The 22817-nt window shown below is 37.4% G+C and overlaps 1 protein-coding gene across 9 annotated transcripts in view; it reads right to left on the reverse strand.

Moving 5' to 3' along the window:
• The window catches only part of LOC109399236 (small conductance calcium-activated potassium channel protein), an 807467-nt gene that overhangs the window by 502465 nt on the left and 282185 nt on the right, over positions 1-22817 (reverse strand). For 6 of the 9 annotated variants that reach the window (XM_062859435.1, XM_062859437.1, XM_062859431.1 and 3 more), the window contains exon 3: positions 5675-5710. The exons of the other annotated variants lie outside the window; for them this stretch is intronic. In XM_062859435.1, coding sequence (XP_062715419.1) covers positions 5675-5710 — 36 coding nt within the window. The remainder of the gene's footprint in view (positions 1-5674; positions 5711-22817) is intronic. 9 annotated transcript variants of the gene reach the window in all.

Below are 22817 nucleotides of genomic sequence, written 5' to 3' on the forward strand. Positions count from 1 at the left end.
GGAATTTCTCCAAGAATTCCTCTAGGAAATCCTCCAGAGATTCAATCAGAGATACCTCCTAGGGTTCCTCCAGGGATTCTTTCAGAAATTCGGCAAGGATTCCTTCAGGAATTCCTTCTGGAATTCATCCAAGAAATCCCCCAGGAGTTCCTCCAAGAAATCCCTCAGGGTTTCCTTTCGGAATTCCTCCAGAGATTCCTTCAAAAACTCCTCAACGGATTCCTCCCGGCATTCTTACAAACATTTTTTCCAATTCTTTTAGACGTTCCTCCAAGGATTCCTCCAGGAATTTATTCGGGATTCCTCCAGGAATTCCTCCAAGAAATCCTCCAAGAAGTCCTCGAAAGAATTCTTTAGGTACTCCATCACGAATTCCTCCAAGAATTCCTGCAGGAAGTCCTCCAAGAATTCCTTCAAGAATTCCTCCAAAGATTCCTCCAAGAAATCCTTCAGGGATTCATCCAGTATTCCGCTAAGGATTCCTTCAGAAAATTCTTTAAGAAATCCTCCAGCAATTCCTTTGGGGATTCTTCCAGGGATACCTGCAGGGATTTCTCCTGAGTTTCCTCCAGAAATTCCTCCAGAGATTCAACCAGGAATACCTCCAGGGATTCCTACAGAAATTCCTTCAAGGATTCCTCCAGCAATTTCTTCAGGAAATGTCGAAGGAATTTCTGGACGAACCTCTAGAGGAATTCAGGGAGCAATTCATGGAGGAATCTCTGGAGAAACAGCTGTAGAAATCCTTAGTCGATTTTTTGAGGACTCTGAAATAATACATAAAAGAACTCCTGGGGGAATTTCTCGAGGAATTTCTGAAGGAATCCCTGGAAGAATCCTTGAAGGAGTTCCTGGAAGAATCCCTGAAGGACTTCCTGGAGAAATCCTTGAAGGAATTTCTAGAGGATTTTTTTAAGGAGTTCCTCGAGGGATCCCTGAAGAGATTCCTGAAAATATCCGACGAGGAATCCATGGAGGAATTCTTGAAGGAATTCCAGGAGGGTTTTTTGATAGAATTCCTGGAGGAATCCTTGAATGAATTCCTGGAGAAATCCTTGAAGAAATTCCTAAAGGAATCCTTGAAGGAATTCCTGGAGTAATCCTTGAAGAAATTCTTGGAGAAATCCTTGAAGGACTTCCTGGAGAAATCTTTGAAGAAATTCCTAGGGAAATCCTTGGAGGAATTCCTGGAGGAATGCTTGAAGGAATTCCTGACGGAATCCTTGAATGCATTCCCTGAGGAATCTTTGGAGAAACTCCTAGAGGAATCTTTGAAGAGATTTGAAGGAATCCTTGAAGCAATTCCTGGAGGAAACCTTGAACGAATTCCTGGAGAAATCCTTGAAGGAATTCCTGGAGGAATCCTTGAAGGAATCCTTGAAGGAATCCTGCAGGCATTCCTCCAGGAATTACTTCAAGGATTCCTCCAGGAATTTCTGCAAGGATTCCTCCAGGAATTTCTTCAAGTATTCCCCAGGGAATTTTGTCAAGGATTCTTCCAGGAATTGCATCAAGCATTCCTCCAGGAATTCATTCAAGGATTTCTCCAGGAATTCTTTAAAGGATCCCTCCAGGGATTCCTTCAAGGATTCCTCCAGAAAATTCCTCCAAGGATTCTTCAAGAAATTTTTTCAAGGATTCCTGGAATTCCTGTAGAAATCCTTGAAGGAATTTCTAGGAATCTTTGAAGGAATTCCTCGAGGAATCCCTGAAAGAATCCGACGAGAAATCTCTGGAGGAATCCTTGAAGGAATTCCTGGAGGAATCTTTGAAGGAATTCCTGGAGGAATCCTTGAAGGAATTCCTGGAGGAATCCTTGAAGGAATCCCTGGAGGGATCCTTGAAAGAATTCCTGGAGAAATCCTTGAATAAATTCCTGGTGGAATGCTTGATGGAATTCCTGGAAGAATCCTTGACAAAATTCCCTGGGGAATACTTGAAGAAATTCCTGGAGGAATTCTTGCAGAAATTCCTGGAGGATCCTTGAAGTAATTCTTGGAGGAATGCCTGCAGGAATCCTTGAAGGCATTCCATGAGGAATCCTTGAAGGAGCTTCTGGAGGAATCTTTGAATGAATTCCTGGAGAAATCCTTGAAGAAATTCCTGGAGAAATCCCTGAAGGAATCCTTGGAGGTATTTCTGGACGAACCTCTAGAGGAATTCATAGAGAAATTTCTGCAGGATTTTATTGAGGAATTCCTTGGGGAATCTCTTTAGAAGCTTTTGGAGAAGTTCTTGGGGATTCCTTGAAAATCTCATGAGGAATCTTTGAAGGAATTCCTTGACGAATACTTGGATTCCGGGACGAATACTTGAAAGAATCTTTTGAGAACTTCTTGGAGCAATTTCTGCAGGAATCTCCGTGGGAATTAATGGAGGAATCTCTGGTTGAATTTCTGGGAGAATCTCTGAAAGAGTTCCTGGGTGAGTCTCTGAAGGAGTTCCTGGAAGAATCCCTAGAAGCATTCCTGGATGAGTCCTTGGTGAAAATCTTGAAGGTATTTCTGGAAGAATTCGTGGAGTATTCCCTGTAGAAAGTTTTGGATGATTTTTTTCGGGAATGCTTAGAGGATTTCCTGTAGGGATCCTAGTCGGAGTTTGTGGAGGAATCTCTGGGAGAATTTCTTGAGGATTTCCTGAAAGAACTCTTAGAGGAATATTTGAAAGAATTCGTGGTGTATTTCATGGAAGAACCTCTGGGGGAATGGGAGGGATTTCTGCAGGAATTCCTTCAGGAATTTTTGGAGTGATTCTCGGGAAATTCCTAAAAGAGCCACTGGAGGATTTCCTAGAGTAATCTCGGTAGGAATTTCTGGAGGAATTCTGGAGAAATTCCTGTAGGAATTCCTCCACGAATACTGAAGGAATCTCTGGAGGAATTCCTTGAGCAATTCCTGGGAGAATCCCTAGAGAAATTTCTGGATGAATATTTGAAGGCATTCTGGGAGGGACTTCTGGAGGAATCCCTGTAGGAAACTCTGGAGAAATTCCTAATGGAGTTCCTTGAGGAAGAACTGGAGGAAAACTTTAGAGAAATAAATGGAGGAATCCATAGAGTAATAATCGGAGGAATCCTTGGAGAAATTCCGACAATTTCCAGAGGAATTCCAGAATGTATCTCTGGAAGATTTGCTGGTGGTATACCGCAGGATTTTTCTGGGGAAATTTTCTGAGGTGCCCTCGGAGGAATTTGTAAACAAATGGTATGCTCAGAATGTTCTTCAAACATACCCAAGTAACCAAAAGTTCTGCTTCCCATGACAAAATGCACTTTCAAGTTCCGCGAAGTTCAGATTAAGTTCCAAACGGAACTTTCTGGCTGCTTAAGAGGCTAACGATGAGCCTTGCTGGAACTTCGGTCACAAGTTCCGGCAAGGCTAATTGTTAGCCTCTTAAGCAGCCAGAAAGTTCCATTCGGAACTTTATCTGAACTTCGCAGAACTTTAAAGCTGCTTAAGATGCTATGTCGGAACTTTGTCGGAACTTTCAAGTTCATAGAAGTTCAGTTCAGTAGCATTGTGTTTCAATGAAGATTAAATTTATTTCTTTTACAGAAAACAACTGTTTAAGCGTACACGAATAAAAGACAAATATGAATTTATCAAATCAATGAATACTAGGCTTGAGCGAAAAAAAAAAAACTGCCGCCCATCGGATTCGAACCGATAGTCGCTGCGTGAGAGTCCGACGCTCTACCACAGTACTACAGTTGCGATTGTGTGGACAGCAGGTAAAGTCTGACTTGAATCGATTTTCTATCGGCAGCTAGTTTTGCACATTTGTACAGTAATGAAGTTAACTTGACTTTGTCAAGTGTCTTCAGAAGCGGAGCGGTAAGTCGGCAGGCTATCACGCAGAAGGATCCAGTTCAAATCTTCATAGCAGCGACATATGTGAAAATATAATTATCAGAAGCAATTTCCAGACGTGAATCACAAACTCCCACCAACAGGGTGTGATTCTGAAAAACACATTTTTGTTTCTGCATGAATTTTGACAAAGTTCTGTCAGAAGCTGCTTAGAAGGCTATACAGCGTGCTTATGTGAACTTTGAAGTTCCAAAATTACTTAAAAATGAAGCTGCTTAGAAGGCTAATGAGCGACCTCGAACAAGCTGCTTAGCTTATAAAGTACCCTTTTATCTGAACTTTAGGTTACTTGGGTATAGTTGACGTAACCACCATTGGCAATGACAGCACTCACAAGCTAATAACTATCAAATGTGCATAATTGTGACTAGTTTTATTCAATAGAGCACAAGACCTAATCACTAGCTAGATATCAACGTGAAAAAAAAAAACATAAACTTTTCATTAATCATTGTTAAAATTTCAAAAGTTTGTTGAAAACTACAGTGGCGCTTACGTTAACTATGCGATTATGGGCAGTTTGGGTCAGTTTTATCAGTGGTGCTTTTCCGGATTATCACTGTTATTTGAATGAAAAACCATAAAGATAGAGCCGTCGCATGACAAGTTTGGTAATGTGATCAACATTTCCTTGATACTGAAGAAAGCAGCCTCTCCAGCCTCTCCGGGTCTCACCGGAACCGGTTTCAGAATATCTAGATATGGTGAATGTGCTCATTCCCTAATTATCGCGCTGCTTTTCAGATTCTAGATGATATTTCACGGTATTTCAATCGTCGAAACGAGCCTCTGCACTAAAACCTGTATATGTTCCTTGTGGGCACCTTCCGGAACCGGTTACAGGGGCCCATGTCCCGGAATGGCCAAGAGTTAGTCACGGTCTGATTCTTGGAGCTCATATCTTTCATTTAAGCCTAAGAGAAGGGAAATCGGATCGAAAATGGATTTTTGGGAGCGTGCCAATGTTATTGGTCATTTTTGACCCCTTAATGCCAAATGTGTTACTTTTTCTTAATGCAGAAGGAAGGTTAAGCACTGATATTTTCCATTCTTTTTGCTATAATATATTCTCACTCTGAGAAAACAATTACAACTTTAAAACAAAAAGTAAGAAATAGGGAATCGCGCCACTTGGGCGGTGGCTTCTCTATTCTTCTGTTTTCCACTATAACTCAGTCAAATTTGAACCAATTGACACAACTTTTGGAATGTGGTGAGATAGGTATAGTATCTACCCGTGTACAACATTTCAAAACAATTGGTTCAAATTGACTGGAGTTATAGTGGCAAACAGACAAATATAGAAGCCACCGCCCAAGTGGCGCGATACGCTAGAACAAATAGTGCTATAATCATTTGTTTTGCAAAATCGGAACGCTTACCCTACACGAACGGTGTAGTCATAAATCAATTCCAAAAATTGGCATTTCTTTCTACTGTGTGTTAATTTACTTCGATGGTTCAAAACGTTATCGCATTATGTTACAACCTTACAATCTAAAGCACTATCACTTGGCACCATATTTACATAGCATGTGCTGGTATCGTTTATATTGTGTTCGCTAGCAGCGCAGGTGTTCTTAATGGATTTTTGTACAACTTTATGTCAAACAGGCAACACCATCACTGAATTTTCCGCCGTATTTCTCGGGTCCCGTGAAAAAAAAATCTACTATCAAGCGAAAATCTTGGACTGTACACAGCTAGTGCAAACCCATCTGTTGTTGTCAATTTTCTTTTTTCCTTTTTTTTTCAACTACAGTGTACTAGAAAGTGCCACACTCGGGATAACAGATACCACACACCTTTTCTTTCTCCTTTTCCTTTCGACGTGCAACGAGCTGCACGGCCAACGAGGAAGGGGTTTCCATGCGAGTTGGACGAAGAAATTGAAGAAATTGAAACAGAACCGGAAATGGAACAGATAGATAGAGAGATAGGTGATGAGTGGAAATTGAAGAAAATAATGCTACAGTTTGAGAAAGTGCAAAGATATATAGTCATAGGGTAAAATGTTATCACAAAGCTTATCCAAGTATCAACTATTATTCAGAGTAGCAATAAATGAACGCATCGCTCAACGCCGGAGCGTCGTGTTTGCGAAAGATTTTCTTTCACACTTGAATATTTCCCAGCAAGCTTAAAGTAAACATTTTCCGTTTCCCATTCTCTTGCGACGGTATAACAATCACGATCCACACTAATCTTAACACAATTTCAACGTCTTTATTTTATCGCTTTCGTGTCTCTGTTGTCGCAAGCAGGAAGAAGAACCTGAATGAACTGAAACCTGAAGCAACTTTGCTGTCCTACAGATGTTTGTATTTGTTCTGAATACTGTTATCTAAGAGATGCCAATTTTTTTAAAGAGCCCCAAGTAACACAACATGTTATATAACAGTTTAAATTTCACCATTCATACTAAGTGTTGTGTATTTTTCTTGAATTATTTACTCGTTTTTGAACACTTATAAAGTCAAAACAGCGCAAAAAATGGCGGCTTATAAAACATCTTACATGTTATAGTACTAAAAATTTCCATATTACTACAAACCATTCAATTCCCTTTTTTATATCAAGATATTTATCGATGATATAACTTGGAAAAAACACATAGAATGCTATCACATGTACTAGTTTTAATAAAATATTTTCTCAGTGATATAACTTGCAAAAAATTTTTGTACAACATACCATTTGCATTGGTTGGAATCAAGCATTTTGGAAGTTGTATAACCGATACAAAGTATCGGTTATAAGTACTTGTAGTATCCAGAATAATGCTAGACAAAAAAAAAACAAACAAAATAAATTTTATTTATATACAAAATTTTGGCCTCGTCGACGACTTAAACATGCAACATGGATATATTGAGACAATGATTGTAAAATATTCGGAGAACTCTCCAGAAAATGGTCTACTCTCAAAAATAGTAGCGCTATATTGCATGCGCTTCCCGATTTATGGTGAAACTTCTCATTTTGCTCATTCATATTTTAAGCGCTGCTTATATAAATTAACAATAATAACATAAGTCAACCAAAATCGGTTGTTTTTGCATCCGTTTCTGGAATCCACTCGAAAAAACAATATGGCAGATATCGAACGATTCTTACAGTGCCGTACATAAAATGTAAACAAGTACCGGAATTTAGAATACATATTTTTTAGACCTGATAATTATTTCTACTTTTTGGCTCACGTTAGAGTTCAGCATTTTTCACTGAAAAAAAAAATAGTTTACTTGTGAATTTGAGACAAAACAACGTAAATAAAAACATTAACTTTTCGCATTTTTTTTATCTAGTATACATATGTTTGCCATGTACTGTAATCTGGATTATTCCTCTAAACTCCACGTCAACCGACTCTGCGCTGGGATGCAGAAGTATGTTTAAATTACGCTAATAATACATCCGCAGAACAACCTTACAGTAAATTTATGGAAGGGGTTGTTCCTACGATTATAATACGTTTTTTTCCTCATCTGTAGAGCCTTTTAACCACTGCGTCCATTATTTAGGAATATAATACGTTTAAATAACATATTTTCAACAAACATATTGCAGAGCTGTAACTATGTTTTGTGATCATATTTGCAACGGCAAAATAGCTAAATTACAGCTTAGTTTAGAAGACATTATATTAAAATGAGCATCTGTCAAAATAAAAAAAAGTAAACATTGCAGTAAGTAAGCAAAAGTACTCTTCGTTGTGTTGTAGGTTCGGAATCCAATTTCAGTTTTTTTATTAGATGGACAATCGACAATCGATCTTGGGCACAAAGGGGATTAATTGTTATCTGATTTGCTGGTGATGAGAGGGCCATAATGAAAGCTTGGTGACGCCCAAGAATATTTGTGAGCAGCTACTATGCCGCCGTGCATCTACTCCTTCAACATCAACAATTCGACGAGTTATGCCACCAAATTCATCACCAACTTGTTCGCAATGATTCTTTTTTTACAGCCGCTCTGCAACAGTTGACGTGACTCCACTTCCACATTATCTTACTCATCGGAGATCCTTCGGAGCAATCTATGAGCCATTGCGGCTGCGCAGCAATCTGTGTTTATTTTTTGGCCGCAGTTATGAACATTCAAAAAATTCAAACCTGCTGCTAAATGCAAAATCATCTGTTGCTCTAATTTAAACAAAGTTGTGCTTCGTTCGTGATGCTCCAGTAATGTTATATTTTCGTATTATATACGTATTTTAGACTTGAGATACTCAAGTAATTTTTTTAGTTGTATGTCGTCAATAGTCTATCGGCTTACACAAATAGAGCATAATTAAAACAAAACGTGTTTTCTGATTCACTTATATTACTGTTGTAATACATCCTTTGACATTCTGATTGCCAAAGATGTTTTCTGTGTTACTTGGGAGCATTTATGAGCTTCTGTCAAAAAATGTTTTTCAATTTTTTTTTTTATATTCTTCACCTAACTTTTGCAAAGGGGGTATGAATAAAATCTAATTATCTTCTTCAAACATAATTATTCCAAAGAGGTTTATTGGGTTGAAATGATGTCTTCGAAGATGTTTGACGATATACAGGGGATAGACAATATGATCGAGACAGGTTATATTTTCGCTTTTCAAAAAATGTTCAAGTAGCTGTAACTTTTCGAAAAATGTATCAAATATTCTTAAATTTTCACTGTAAGTTGATCAACTAGCTGTGTATCAGTGAACAAAATTTGGAAAAGATCGGGATATTCTGCACGAAGCTATAAAGAGTCTAGAAAAAGGTAAAATTATCCGATAGCCAACTTTGAGCTGTTATATCTCCGGATTTAATGAACCGAATGCAATGAAATTTTGACCATTTATGACTTATATACTGGGCTATGAAAAACTTTTAATTTAACTTAAAATTTTTGAAGAAAATTATAACGATTAGACAATTTTTCTAATAAATCACCAAATTTTCCAAAACTTCAACATCGTTTCAAAATTTAAGATGCTAATTATAGTTCAATCAAATTCCCTCTAATTGACTTATATATAAATATGTTGTGATGGAAAGTAACAACATAACCGGCAATTAATTGAAAAAGTAATGGGATGCATATTAATAATACATCAATTTTCTAAAAAAATCATAAAATAAATTAAATCGCTATAACTTTGTCTCTTGTTTATAATTTCAAGTTAACTCAACCGTTTTTAAGAGTTCATTATGTAAGTTATAAATGGTCAAAATTTCATTGCATTCGGTTCATTAAATCTGAAGATATAACAGCTCAAAGTTGACTATCGAATAATTATACTTTTTTCTAGAATCTTTATCACTTCGTGCAGAATAGCCCAATCGATTTCAAATTTCGACCACTGATACAAAACTAGTTGATTAACTTATAGTGGATATTTGAGAATATTTGATGCACTTTTCGAAAAGTTACAGATAGTTGAATATTTTCTGTAATGCGAAAATTTAACCTGTCCCGATCATTTTGTCTATCCCCTGTATGAAGGATTTACAAAAAAAAAAATTATGATGTGAGTCATACTCATCGCGGATATATGTTAGATATAATTCCAAAAACCTTAACAATTTTATTTTGTAAAGCATTTTTCTGTAGGAAGCTGACGTCCCCCCTCAAAATTTGCCACCTAGCCTAGGATAGTCAAATGCTTCTTATTCTTTTTTCTTGAATTTTTGCATTGATTTTCAAAACAAGCAAAAGCAAAAAAAATAAATTGTTTATATCAAAAAAAAAATTTACGTACAAGTTTCATTGATAAAACTACGCAGACTTTTTCTCACAGGAGCCTGTGATCGTCTATTAACAGGCGCTTAACTCATTCTATTTCATAGATTTCCAAATTTAAAGGGCAATGGTTCGATAGGGTGTTAGCAATCAGAATGGATTAGAACGAGTTGGCGCCTACAATACACCAACACTAACACACACACCAATACTTACACGCACACATGCACCTACAACTAGCTGTAAAAGACCAGTGGGCGGGACAATGGTGCCTACCCAACAGTTGTAGGTGGGGTGTTTGGCTTAGCTACATGACTTGGTCCGGCAAGCCCATAAACATTAATTGGTAGACGTATTGCCCAGTGAAAAGACAACGCAGATGGGCGAAAGCCAGGGGGTGCGTTGATAATAGCAGAATAGCAGAATAGCAGAAAACTACGCAGACTTTTTCTCAACATCCAACTATACGAATTGAGAAAAACAAAACAATTGGAAATTTTATTAACACCCCTGTTTCTTCACTGGGACTTTTAGAGTTATTTATTAAGAATGATCACTTTTTATGTGTCGTTAATATTTTAGCCTAGGTGAAGAATATTGCAAAACAATTAACGAGCAAACCATTTTCAGATAGAAGCTCATACATGAGCAAAATTTGAATTAAAAAAAGTTTCGTCGTGTCTACGCGACTCGCGCCTGTGCAAGATAATTCTCGCTGACACCAGGCCGCCTTTTACATAAAAGTCTGGGATTCTAAATTTCGTTTGCTTATTCGCTAGAGTATGATAATAAAGGATGAAAACCACTTTGGTTTGATTAAATTGATGGATCCTTCGCTTGCCAAGGGGCTGACATGGTGACAAAAATGACGATTTTTCATCAAACTGCACCTATTTTATAATCACATTATGTAAATGGCGTCCTGGTTTCGGCGAGTTTAACCCTGTAGTAGTTTCTAGAACTTCATTGTGGATTCCATTCGGGCTAGGAGCTATTTTCACCTTGAGGCCTTTCGCAGCTTTTCGTTCTACAGTCAAATTGTGACATGCAAAGACTATTTCTTTTTTATGATTGGCATTTTTTGTTTTATTTTTTTTTATTTATGACACAATAACACTTTTCTATGCACCGTTAATAGGTGTAAATGATGCCCGCGTTGGAACAGAACATGTTTCTATAGATTGAACGTTACCTAGACTCGGACGGACGCAATTTTGCGGATCTCTGGGCTTAAAAATATACCATTTTTCTGGAGAGGAGACTTCAAACTTTGAACGTGTAAAAGATGTTTCTGATACTCGGAGCTTTCGGTTGTTCAGTCTTGCAAATTGGTAATTTGTTAACTGCTAAACGTTTCAGTTGTGTTTGGCAGCCTTCTTCTAAGGAAACTGAAAAGGGTTTTTTTTTTCTTCGACTTTTTGCTCGACTTCTGTTTACAGTTTTACATAATTGGTTCTATCGTTTACGTTTGACTACATATATCGTGCGTTGGCTTGTCGTAATTTTTAAACATGAATCCGTCGAAGATAGAGTGGTGTGCTGGGAACGTCTGTTGGGTATATAACTACGATGACTCCGGAGCCGAAAACTTTGAGTATCAGTATCTACCAGTCGAGTGAAACCACTGCCACAATGGGCCCAGAGCCGCATTTACGAAGACAAAAATGTTTGTGCCTAAACCTCAAGTTTTAGATACATGGTGTCTTTGGGAAAGTTTATTCATATTTTTCGACCTTTTTTTCTCATAATTGTGAAATTAGGGTGATCCCTCTAGCTTAGTTGATCCAAAATCCAAACATGCTTTTTAATAGTTTTATGTACGCTTACAAAATATTCTACAAAGTTTTAAAGAACTTATTTGGAGCATGTTTGCCGAAGAAACCATTATTCTCTTATGGTTCCTAACTTATAATTAAAAAAAAAAATCATGTTAGGGTGATCCATGAAATTTAGTTTTCTTGCAATGACTTTTAATCCATTCGTTTCTCGAAAAAACTTTGTTCCGAGCACTTTTAGAACTATCAATGATGCATATTTTTTCCAAAGGGCTGAATGTTCTACCTCTCAAAGTTAAAAAAAAATATATTGCCGGGGCCCGTGGCGCAGTGACTACACGTTCGCTTCATAAGCGGATGGTCATGGGTTCGATCCCAGCCCGGCACTTCGTCAGTTGCTCTTCCCCCCTTCTCATAGCTCAAACGGACCCGAATAATTGGATATCGGCGAATGGCAACCCATAATGGACGACCCTCTATCGGACTGGAATAGGAACATCAGCCACACATCATTTCATCATCTTGCTTATCATTTTACCAAGGAAAGGGTAGAACAGTGAAAGCAGCACCAAGGCAAACCAGTTCGATATAGTAGAATAAGAATATAATAGAATACATTTAGGCGCTGCACAAAGCGTAAGTGCAGTGAACAAAAGAGCTGTAAAATAGGTTAAGTGGTTAAGAGTTAAAAATAAATGGCTTTTTTTTTTCAAAAAATCACTTTTTTTAAGTCATATCTCAAAAAGGAGTAAATCAATTTTCAATCGCCGAATTGCATTGAAAAGATCATACTCTGTACTATTGATGGTGGAAAAATTGTACTCAACTTTTTTGTTTGAAGCTTTTTATTGAATTCTAAAAAATATGGTTTTTTACATAGAAAAGCAGTTGTAACTCTTAAAATCGATGAGATACAAACTTGGCGTCTTCGACAATATTGTGAGTTTTTGGATGTTTTGAAAGTGCTCAGAACAAAGTATATCAACGCATAAAATTATATTGAACAAAAATGGATTTTTATATGGAAAACGAAACAATTCAAGCAAATTTAACTCTTCTTTGTTAGACAGATCAATGTAGCTTGATAAATGGTCATCCATTTCATTTTAGAACCATTGTTTATTTATACTGTCATTACCATTAAGGCACAATGTTGGTAAGATTTCGTGAATTATGTATTTTTGATAGGCTTTTATGTTAACATCAATATTTACCAGTGTCTTACGTTTTCGCTATTCATGGATTGAAGAGATAAAATTAAAATATAATTGATGGAAATTAGCTCAAAATCACTTTTAAAGTTGAGTCTATTGACGGAATGTGGAATATAAACAAGTTTAAACTTTTTCGAAATGGTTATTTCGATCTGTCTAACAAAAACGATTTGAACTTTCTTGAAATGTTCTGTTTTCCATATAAAACCCCGTTTTTATTCAATATAATTTTATGCGTTGATTTTTTCACTATATTTCATTCTGAGCACTTTCAGAGCATTTAAAAACTCACAATATTATCGAAGACGCCGAGTTTGTATCTCATCGATTTTAAGAGTGACAACTGATTTTCTATTTAAAAAACCGTATTTTTAAAACTCAATCGAAAAAGGTACTCACAAATTTTTCACCATCAATAGAACAGAGTACGATCCTTTCAATGCAATTAGGCGATTCAAAATCCATTTGCTCCGTATTGAGATATGACTTTTTGAAAAAAAAAAAAGATTTTTTTAAGAAAAAAGCCAATATCTTTTTAATTATGAGAGATATAACACTGAGCTCTTTGGAAAAAATATGCGTCATAGATAGTTCTAACAGTGCTCGGAACAAAGTTTTTACGAGAAACTGATGGGTTAAGGTGAATACATAACGAAGCCACCCCTCGAATTTTCAAGAGTACAAATCTGAAGAACCAAATGACTCACTACGCTGAAAAGTTGATCGATTGGTCATCAATCGATCAACTTTTCAACACAATCGATCATTTGCTTCTTCAGATTTGTGCTCTTGAAAACTTCGTTATATATTCACCTTAAAAGTTATTGCAAGAAAACTGAATTTCATGGATCACCTCAACATGATTCTTTTAAAAAAATATAAGTTAGGGACCATAAGAGATAAAATAATGGTTTCTTCGGCAAATTTGCTCCAAATAAGTTCTTTTACAACTAGAACATTTTGTAAGCGTACATAAAACTATTATAAAGCAGATGTTTGGATCAGCTAAACTAGAGGGACCACCCTAATGTCACAATAATGAGAAAAAAGGTCAAAAAATATGTAGAAACTTTCCCAAAGACACCATGTATCTAAAACTTAAGTTTAGGCACAAACATTTTTGTCTTCGTAAATGCGGCTCTGGACCCATTGTGCACTGTCTCTTCCTCTTGGGTCGTTTGTGACAAAAAAAAACGCTGAGCACACTTTCTTAGCGATCATCCCCAAAATAAGCACTACGCCAAGCGAAACCCAAATCCCCGTTGGAGTATTAAAATGAAACATAAGTAGGTATAACAGAGACAACAGCAATGTTAGTCAATTGGGAATTTTAAAGCGGGAAGCCATCAATCAAGATTGTTTCCGGATGGATCGGTTATGGCCGAGTGAAAGTGTTATTGCTGAGCGATAGTGGTGGCATTGCGATGGTTGGTTGTTTGGTTGGATGGTGGAGATTCGGCTGAGGACTGACTGGCTGAAACTTGAGAATGTTGAAGATTGTCACAGGATTAATCAGGTGGCAGTTTTGCAGTGTTAAAGTGATGTTTATGAGAAAATTTATGTTTATCAGTTGAAATCCCTTAATAAAAGTATCAGATATGTCAACGATGCAAAACGAGACTTATTTTTTCTTTATTACAGACACTGACTTTTTTTATTTTGCTAGTTTATTTTCCTAACTTTTTCTACATATATGACCAAATATTATCTATTTTACAATTTTGAAATGGGACCACCAGGTTCCAGGAAGTGTTCCATGACTTATTTTTTCAGAAATAAGTGTAAATATTCCTACAAATGTTCGGTATATTTTCCAAACACCTTCCCTCACAGATTCTTAAAAAAAACTCCTTTGGGGGTTCCTTTAGAAAATTCAAAAGGGATTCTCTAAGAAAATCTTCCATGGTGGCCTTAAGAAATTCTTCGAGGGATTACTTCAGAAATTTCTCCAGCGATTCCTTCATAAAACAAATCCAGAGGTTTTTTAAGATATTTTCCAGCAACTCCTTTAGAAATGTTACTTATTATCCTTGAATTTTTTATGCATAGATTGTTTTATATATGTTTTATTCAAAGATTCCTTTAGAAAGTCTGGCAAGTCTGATTACTTAAGAAATTTTCCAGGTATTCATCCAATCATTCCTTCCGAAATTTCTATAAAAGATACTTTATGAAATATCACGGATTCCTTCATAAATACCACAAAAAAAAATCCTTCAGAAATTCCTCCGGGATTCCATAGAATCTATATCTATATATATAAAAATGAGTTTGAAGTTTCTTTGAGGCAACAAAACTCAAGAACGGGTGGACCGATCAGCATGAGTCTTGCATGGTTCGATTCGTATTCGTGGTGGCTGTGTTTATATGTTCAAAAAGTTACGAAAATCATTTAAAAAAGTATGAAAATTGTGGAAATACGGATTTTTCATGAGCCGGGAAAAAAATTCAGCATGATCAAAATTAAATCAATCTAGAGTGCGTTGCTGCGATGACCTCAACAGCTGTCAAACCACCACAGCTTGGCAAGACAAAGTTTGCCGGGACAGCTAGTATATATATAAAAATGAGTTTGACTTCCCTTTGAGGCAACAAAAGTCACGAACGGCTGAACCGATCAGAATGAATCTTGCATGGTCAGATTCGAATTCGTGGTGGTCGTGTTTATATGTAAAAAAAGTTAGGAAAATGAACTAAAAATATAAGAAAATAGACAAAATGCTGATTTTTTATGACCTGGGAGGCAATCAACACGATCGAATTGAAACCAATCTAGAGTGCGGTGCTATTTTGAGCTCAACAGTTGTCAAACCACCACAAGACGGCAAGACAAAGTTTGCTGGGACAGCTAGTAAGCTAATAAAGATTTCTTCTGATATTATTGAAGGATCGGTAAATTCGCCTCACTCCATTCATATTCACTCCTCTTCGCTGAAGCGAATCGAGAAAGATGCAGCAAACGGATAGTCGTGATCAAACACGCAACCCCATCAACAGTGGGAAGCGATGGGCAAGCTGGTTCACATGAATATTCGTGGCCGATCGTCGCAGTTTGGATCGCAAGCGAATGAATGAATGGCGAATGGTGACGAATGTTGGTGTGCGATCGAAGCGGCTATTATCATAACTAGAAGAGAATTTCTGCATGTAGGGGTGGGTGGTGGGGGTAAAGTGGACAGGGTACAGTTTCATGGCTTTTATTGTTTTTTAAAATGTTTCAACGATTGAAGCTTATGCCTAAGCATGAATCATAATACTTTTGCTGATCTTGAACATTAAAATCAAATAAATCTCTTCAAGATGACAAGAACTTAAAAAATCACATGAAACAACGAAAATGATGTAAAATCTGCTTATAATTGCTAAGGTTTTCTCGTAAGTTATTTTCAAATTATTACAAGTTTTACACCCTAAACCGATAGAGTCCAGGTAGAAGAATATAATTGACCGAAAAAAAAATAAAGTTTTGGAAATAATTTTAACAAAATCAGACCGTGGGGGTAAAATGGACAATCGGTTCAAATTTCACCAAAATTTCATATTTTTTTTTTGCAAACTTCAGAATCATCAGCCATCATACCTATCGTGAGATAATTGATGTATAAAGTTATAAAAAATATTTTATATCAACAAAATATAATTTTCATCCAAAACAGTGCTTGTTTTTCACACTATTTTTACAATAATTATTTAAGAGTGTTTCAAAATTTGTATCAAAAGTTTGAAAACAACAAAATAAAGGTATCGTATGAAATTTGATAGTGTGTATTTAAAAACATAGAAACAATATGCTGTTCTATAACTTTTAACGACTTGTTCATTTTACCCCCCACCAATTTTTTTCACGCTATTTTGATGCACGATTTGGTGAAGAAAATAATCACAGAAAAGAATATTTTTTTAAATGCAACCCCTTACAAGATTTCTAGAGTATATCATTATCTTCCATGTTACTCGGAAAAGTGGATGGGTTTTGCCGCATTTCCGCGGGAAACGACCAAAATGCTTAGGTTGTCCACTTTACCCCCACCACCCCTAATGCATACCTTTTTAGAGTATTGTTGTTGAAATACTAGATTAGCAAAGAAAATAATAAACATTTTTTGAAAACTTCAAATATTCGTACGCGCAATATCGGTCACGAATCGCTTGCGATGCGAATGTGGACGAATGTTTGAATTCCATGTATGACTTCCCACCGCTCGCCGGTGTTTGCTGTCGTCACTGATAAGCAAACACACAAACTAAAGCGACAACCTTTCGCTGCACGGTCAGATAATTCACTCATTTTCGAGCTAAAGTGGGACAACTCAAAATTGAGTAATTTTTTTTTTCCAGCGATGGCGCTGGCCCAAGTGCGAAAATCTCATCAGTTTAAGCCGTATAATATTCTTGATGATGCGAAGAATATTATACGGCTTAAACCAGTTGGAGTTTTGCACTTAAGCCAGCGCTATCGCTGGAAATGCAATTTACTCATTTTTTGAGCTGTTCCAGTTTAGCTCAGTTTTGTGTGAATCTTACTCATTTTAAAGTAACATTTTCTTAGCGTGTGCTGACTGTATTCGAGTGTGGAAGAAGTTGAAAAGTGGAAATCAGGAACCCTGCTTGGGAATATACGTGTTTTTATGTTATCCCGGATTTTTGTTTCAAAACATCTTCCAAAACCTCATACAGAAATTCCTCTTCCAATTCTTTTGGAAATTTCTCTAAAAATGTCTCCTTTAGCTCTCGAAAAAAAAAATCATTCACAGCCTTCGTAGGTTTTTTTTTTAATTTGCCACTGGGTTTACCTTCGGGAATTGCTGTGGGAATTTCTTCCAAAATTTCTCCAGAGATTTCTCCTGAAATCGAAGAATTCCTTTTGAAAAATCATCCATGGATTTCTTTAGAAAATACATTGTTTTTGTTGAAAACTCCTCCTGGAAATTTCTAAAGATTCCCAAAGTATTGCATCAGATTTTTTTCCAAAAAAAATCCTAATTATTCCTCCAAAGATTTTTTCAAAAAACCACTCATGGGTTCATTGGTAAACTTTGTCTTGGTTTTTTATTTTTTGAAATTCCTCTTTCTTCGGAAATTTCAAGAGGATTTCTTTAACCCGGGAGCGGTCGCGTCGTGTACTGAGTACACTTTCCATGAAAAATGCACGCTTGTGATACACAGCGTGAGCGCGGCGTCGCTGCAGGTTGTCAAAGAGGCGACTGCTCGAGTTTTAAGCAAACCATTAAGAAAGTCTTGGTGTGCTTCAGAAATTCTCTCTGGGATTGTTTCAGCATTTTTTCCAGCAATTCCTTCATAAAAAAACCAGGAACTCCTCTTATATTCCTAAAGAATTTTTTCCAAGGATTATTTACTTTACAAAGCCTTGCATTCCTCTAATCTTACAAACATAGTTCTAGAACTTCACCAGGGATTTCATTCACGAATTCTGAAAAAAAAAAACTTGCAAGACTTTATTTGAGAAATGCCAACAACGATTGCTCTAGAAATTTCTGCAGGAATTCCTGCCACAATTTTTCTATAGATTCTTCCAGGAATGTCTCGATGTATTATCTTAAAAAAACTTTCCATAGATAACATCAGAAATTCTTCCATAAAATTTTTCAGAAAATATTTTAGTAATTTTGTCCAAAGATACTCCAGAAAAGTTCTACGAAGTTTACCATGATTTTTTCAAAAATTAGTCTGAAGATTCGCAAAAACGTTTCTTCAAATATGCCATCAGTACTTCTTCTAAAGCTTTTCAAAGATTGTTCTCCATAGATTCTTTCAAAAAAATTTTCATTTTATTTTCAAAAATTCCTTTAGGAATTTATTCAGAAATTTCAAGAGGGATGGGGAATTCTCCAGGTATGCATCTAAACATTGCTCCAAAAATACATTGACAAAATTTCTACTAGGAATTCCTCGAGAAATTTCTTCTAAAATTTTACTATAGTTTCGTTCAAAAATTTCTCCATTTATAATTATAATTAATTGATGAACACATGGAATGTTTAATAAATTCCTTGGCTAAAAATCTCTATAATAAAGGCAAATCAATCAATCAATAATTTCCCTAATGAATTTATTTAGAAATTTATCTAAGGATTCCTCTTGAAAATTTTCCACTCCATGGATTCACTCAGATATCTCTTTGGAAATTCTGTAGATTTCCTGAGATTTCTTCAGAAATTCCACCAGTGATTCCTTCTGAGATTTCCAAAATTGAGTCTTTGTAGTTCATGGACAGTAGGCTGCGGCTTATTTTCCAAAAAATGTAGATATGAAATTCGAAAGCTCTTTTGGATTCAAATGACTTAAAAAGAGAAACCTCTGAGTTTGAGCCAAAAATATTGAGATTTAGAGGTGGCGCAGTTGCCTCAAAGTTGAATTTTCGAGTAATAAAAAAGTGTTTCCACATTAAGTATCATATCTTTTTCCATTTTCAACCGATTTTCAATCTTTTTTTATGAATCTCTCACAAATTAAATTTCCAATAAACTTGTAGAACTTTACATTTTTCCAAAGTCACGCAAAATATGAGTTTTCAAAGATTTAATTTATTTTTTTCTTCTTTTTACAAAAAAAAAATAACTTTGGAACCCGATATTTTTTTAGCCGCTTGACCGATTTCAAATCTTTTGGTGTGCTTTTGTAGCTTACGAATTTCAGGTTTCGACAACTTTTGAAAAATAAGCCGCAGCCTAATGGACAGCGAGTAGTGAAAGGGCTTTTTCATATTTATGCCGTTCTCCTTATACATGATATCATCGCTGAAAATCCATGGGTTTTCTGTTGGATTACTTGTACAGCGTTACTTCAAAACTTACTTTCACAAGTGAATGATTCACTTGATAGGCAATCATGAAATGGTATAAGATTGTTTTGAATATTTTAACCAACAGTTTGGTATGAATTTGTAGGCTGAATTCAATCTTCAAATCAAAACCACAAACAATTCATGCTTCTTTGCTCATTAATAAGCATTTGTCCAACTTTATCATCCATGCTCCAAAAGCTAGATAATCTCCAACATTGGGCAGTAAAAATCCGCTTCTTGTCTATTCTGGCCATCGCAAGGTCTTAGCCCATCAAAAAATCGAAAACAGAACACCACCAGAGCACCGCCGTTCGACCGTCGTCATCGTTTCGCGGCTTTAACCCTCCTCCTCAGTGCAATAAATCGCTCGATTGCAGACCAGAACGCCCCTCCATCAATCGATGCGCACCACGTTCAAAATCCCAAACCACGTCGATCCGTGTCGGTTGCGATCTGTTTGCATTTCAAAGGAGATTCTATTTTCACATAACATGTATCAAGGAGGATTTCTCGATTGGAGAATTTAATCGGCACTCACTCCGTCAGTCTTGCTTAGAGATTCTCCACCTTCCAACCAACCGACCAGCCTGTCTCCTCCATCACCACCAGGCCCTGAACGTCATCTTTGGTCGGACTTACCCACCGAACCGAACCCGAGAACCATTTGCTCGACTTTAAGTTAATTTACTCGCAATGTGTAATATACGTTGTTGGTAGGTACGCAAGACATGGGATTACATCGCCATATGCTGGTGGTGAGTGAGATGGGAGAAAGATCCAAAAGCAGGGAAATTAGCGTGGCCATTAGAGGGGGTGCTAGTGGCGATTTTATTTTTAAGCCAGGCTATTTTCGAAGCGCAACACGTGTTCGCTGCTGCTGCTGTTTTCTTCTAGTGTTTTCGTGTCTGCTCTCTGCTGCCAACCAACCACCACGTACCTATACGTACATGGATGGATGCGGTGGATACCAGGAAAGAGATCATCACTTCTTGTATGTGAGGAAAAGTATACATCTGTTGTGGGATCAAAATGGAAAAACAGAAGACTCGCGGTTTGAAGCGTTACAGTTGAAAAAGGCTTGTTTACTGATGGACTGATGAAATGACGTTTGGTACGATATTCATCATGGTCGTGTTATTTATTCTTAATTTTGGAAATATGCAGATGGTATGCAGGGACCTAACAATTTAACCCAACCAATGCGGTTTTCATCCGGTTTATCATGGCCAGACCTATGAACGAAAACATTTCATACTTCTTACCTAACCGTACTTACCGGTCGTCTCCATTCTACTCGGTCCATGGCTGTGTGTCTCCAGTTCTGCATTCTGCGAAGGGTCCGCAGATCGTCCTCCACTTGATCGACCCACCTAACTCGCTGCGCATCACGTCTCCTTGTACCGGTCGGATGACTATCGAGAACCATTTTAGTCGGGTTGCTATCCGACATCCTGATGACGTGACCCGCCCATCGAAGCCTCCCCATTTTCGCGGTGTGAGCGGTTCTCTCAGCAGCTGATGCAGTTCGTGGTTCATCCGCCTTCTACAAGTCCCGTCTGCACTCCACCATCTGCACTCCACCGTAGATGGTACGCAACACGTTCCGTTCGAAAACATCAAGAGCGCATTGATCCTATGCACGTAGGGTCCATGTTTCAAGCCCATAGAGGACGACCGGTCTAATCAGCGTTTTATAGATAGCTAACTTCGTGTTACGGCGAACTTTATTCGATCGTAGAGTTCTGCGGAGTTCAAACTAAGCACGATTTCCTGCCACAATGCGCCTCTGGATTTCTCTGCTGATATCGTTGTCGGTGGTCAACAGTGAGCCTAAGTACACGAATTCTTCAACCGGCTCGATTTCACCACCATCGATAGAAATTCGGGGTGGCGGGCGCGGTGATTCCTCGCTAAAGCCCTTTGCCATCATGTACTTCGTCTTCGACACATTAATGAATAATCCGAATCGCCTGACTTCACTCTTTAGTCGGATGTATGTTTCCGCCATCGTCTCAAATTTACGAGCTATAATATCAATATCATAAGCGAAACCTAGCAGCATATTGGACTTCGTGAAAATCCTCCTCTCATGTTTATCCCCGCTCTCCTTATTAAACCTTGTGAGGCAAGCTGCTACGGGACCCTGTGTTAATTTTTCTATCTTTCGCCTCTGTCATCATCATTACTCTTGAACCTTTGACGATGCAAATCACTAGTTCCAGTGGACTAATCCAACTGAAAATATAGTCGATTGTTCATCACATGTAAGCATAAAAACGATCAAATTTCCAGCTCATTTCATGCAATAGAACTCGAGATTTGCATCTTCAAAGTTTAAGAGCGATGATCGAAGATTCTGATGACGCCCTGTAAAGCCTTCCCAAGCAGCACCTGCAACATCATCCAAAATGTGGTTTTCTATGCTTTGGTCTAAAAGAGTTGCAATAAAAGCGCACGCAACTTCCATCTTGTCAGTTGAGTTGCATTTAAACTCCGAATATCGTTAAGTTGCAGCTTTGTTTCATAGGAATTACAAATAACATCGTATTTAACATCGATTTATGGAGGCGGAGCTTACATATTCCTCACAAGTGGCAATACAGTCAGCTTGCATTAAAGGTGCTATGTAACACACATGAAACATCTTATTCTGGTTTGTTTGTTCAGATTAGGTTCCAAATGTGTTGCGGAAAACTTGCGCGTCTTTTCATTTTGACAGCTTTCTAACTTGTGGCAAAGACGGTACAATGAAGTAACGCGTAACTTCAGCAGCTTTTATGGTGCATTGAGCAGCAAATCTTTCACAAAGCTTCTGGTGTAGTGTGTAAGGTGAGTAATTCTCCTGGTGTCCATGGTTCGAGTCAGAATACATGTTTTTCATTTTTTTATCATTCCCCCTAGCTCAAGTTGCACATCGATTTAAAATTTGCGCTTTTTGCGTTTCAAAGAAGAAGCAATTGTGTTTTGTTGTCCTTAATTTGAACAGTGAATAAATTGCACTGATGTTGCTGGTACTGGCTTTGAAAAAAGTCGTGTTGCTTGGGTTAAACATCAAGCACGAAAGACCATCACCTTGCCGTAACCCTCTGCGAGATTCGAAGGGACTCGAGAGTGTCCCTGATACTCGAACTACGCACGTCTTTCGATCCACCGTCGCCTTGGTCAATCGTATCAGTTTATCCGGGAATCCGTATTCATGCATGATCTGCCTTATATGGTTTCGATCGTTTATATCATACGCCGATTTAAAATCGATGAAGAAGTGACGTATGGTCACGTTGTATTCGCGTCCTTTCTGAAACATCTGGCGGAAAGCAAACATCTGGTCCATTGTAGCGTGTTTTCCTATGAACCCAACCTGATATTGCCCCACGAACTCTCTTGCAATCGGTGACATGAAATTTGAGAGAATATCTTGTAAGCTGCGCTCAGTACA

Source organism: Aedes albopictus, chromosome 3, assembly GCF_035046485.1.
Source record: "Aedes albopictus strain Foshan chromosome 3, AalbF5, whole genome shotgun sequence".
Classification (NCBI taxonomy): domain Eukaryota; kingdom Metazoa; phylum Arthropoda; class Insecta; order Diptera; family Culicidae; genus Aedes; species Aedes albopictus.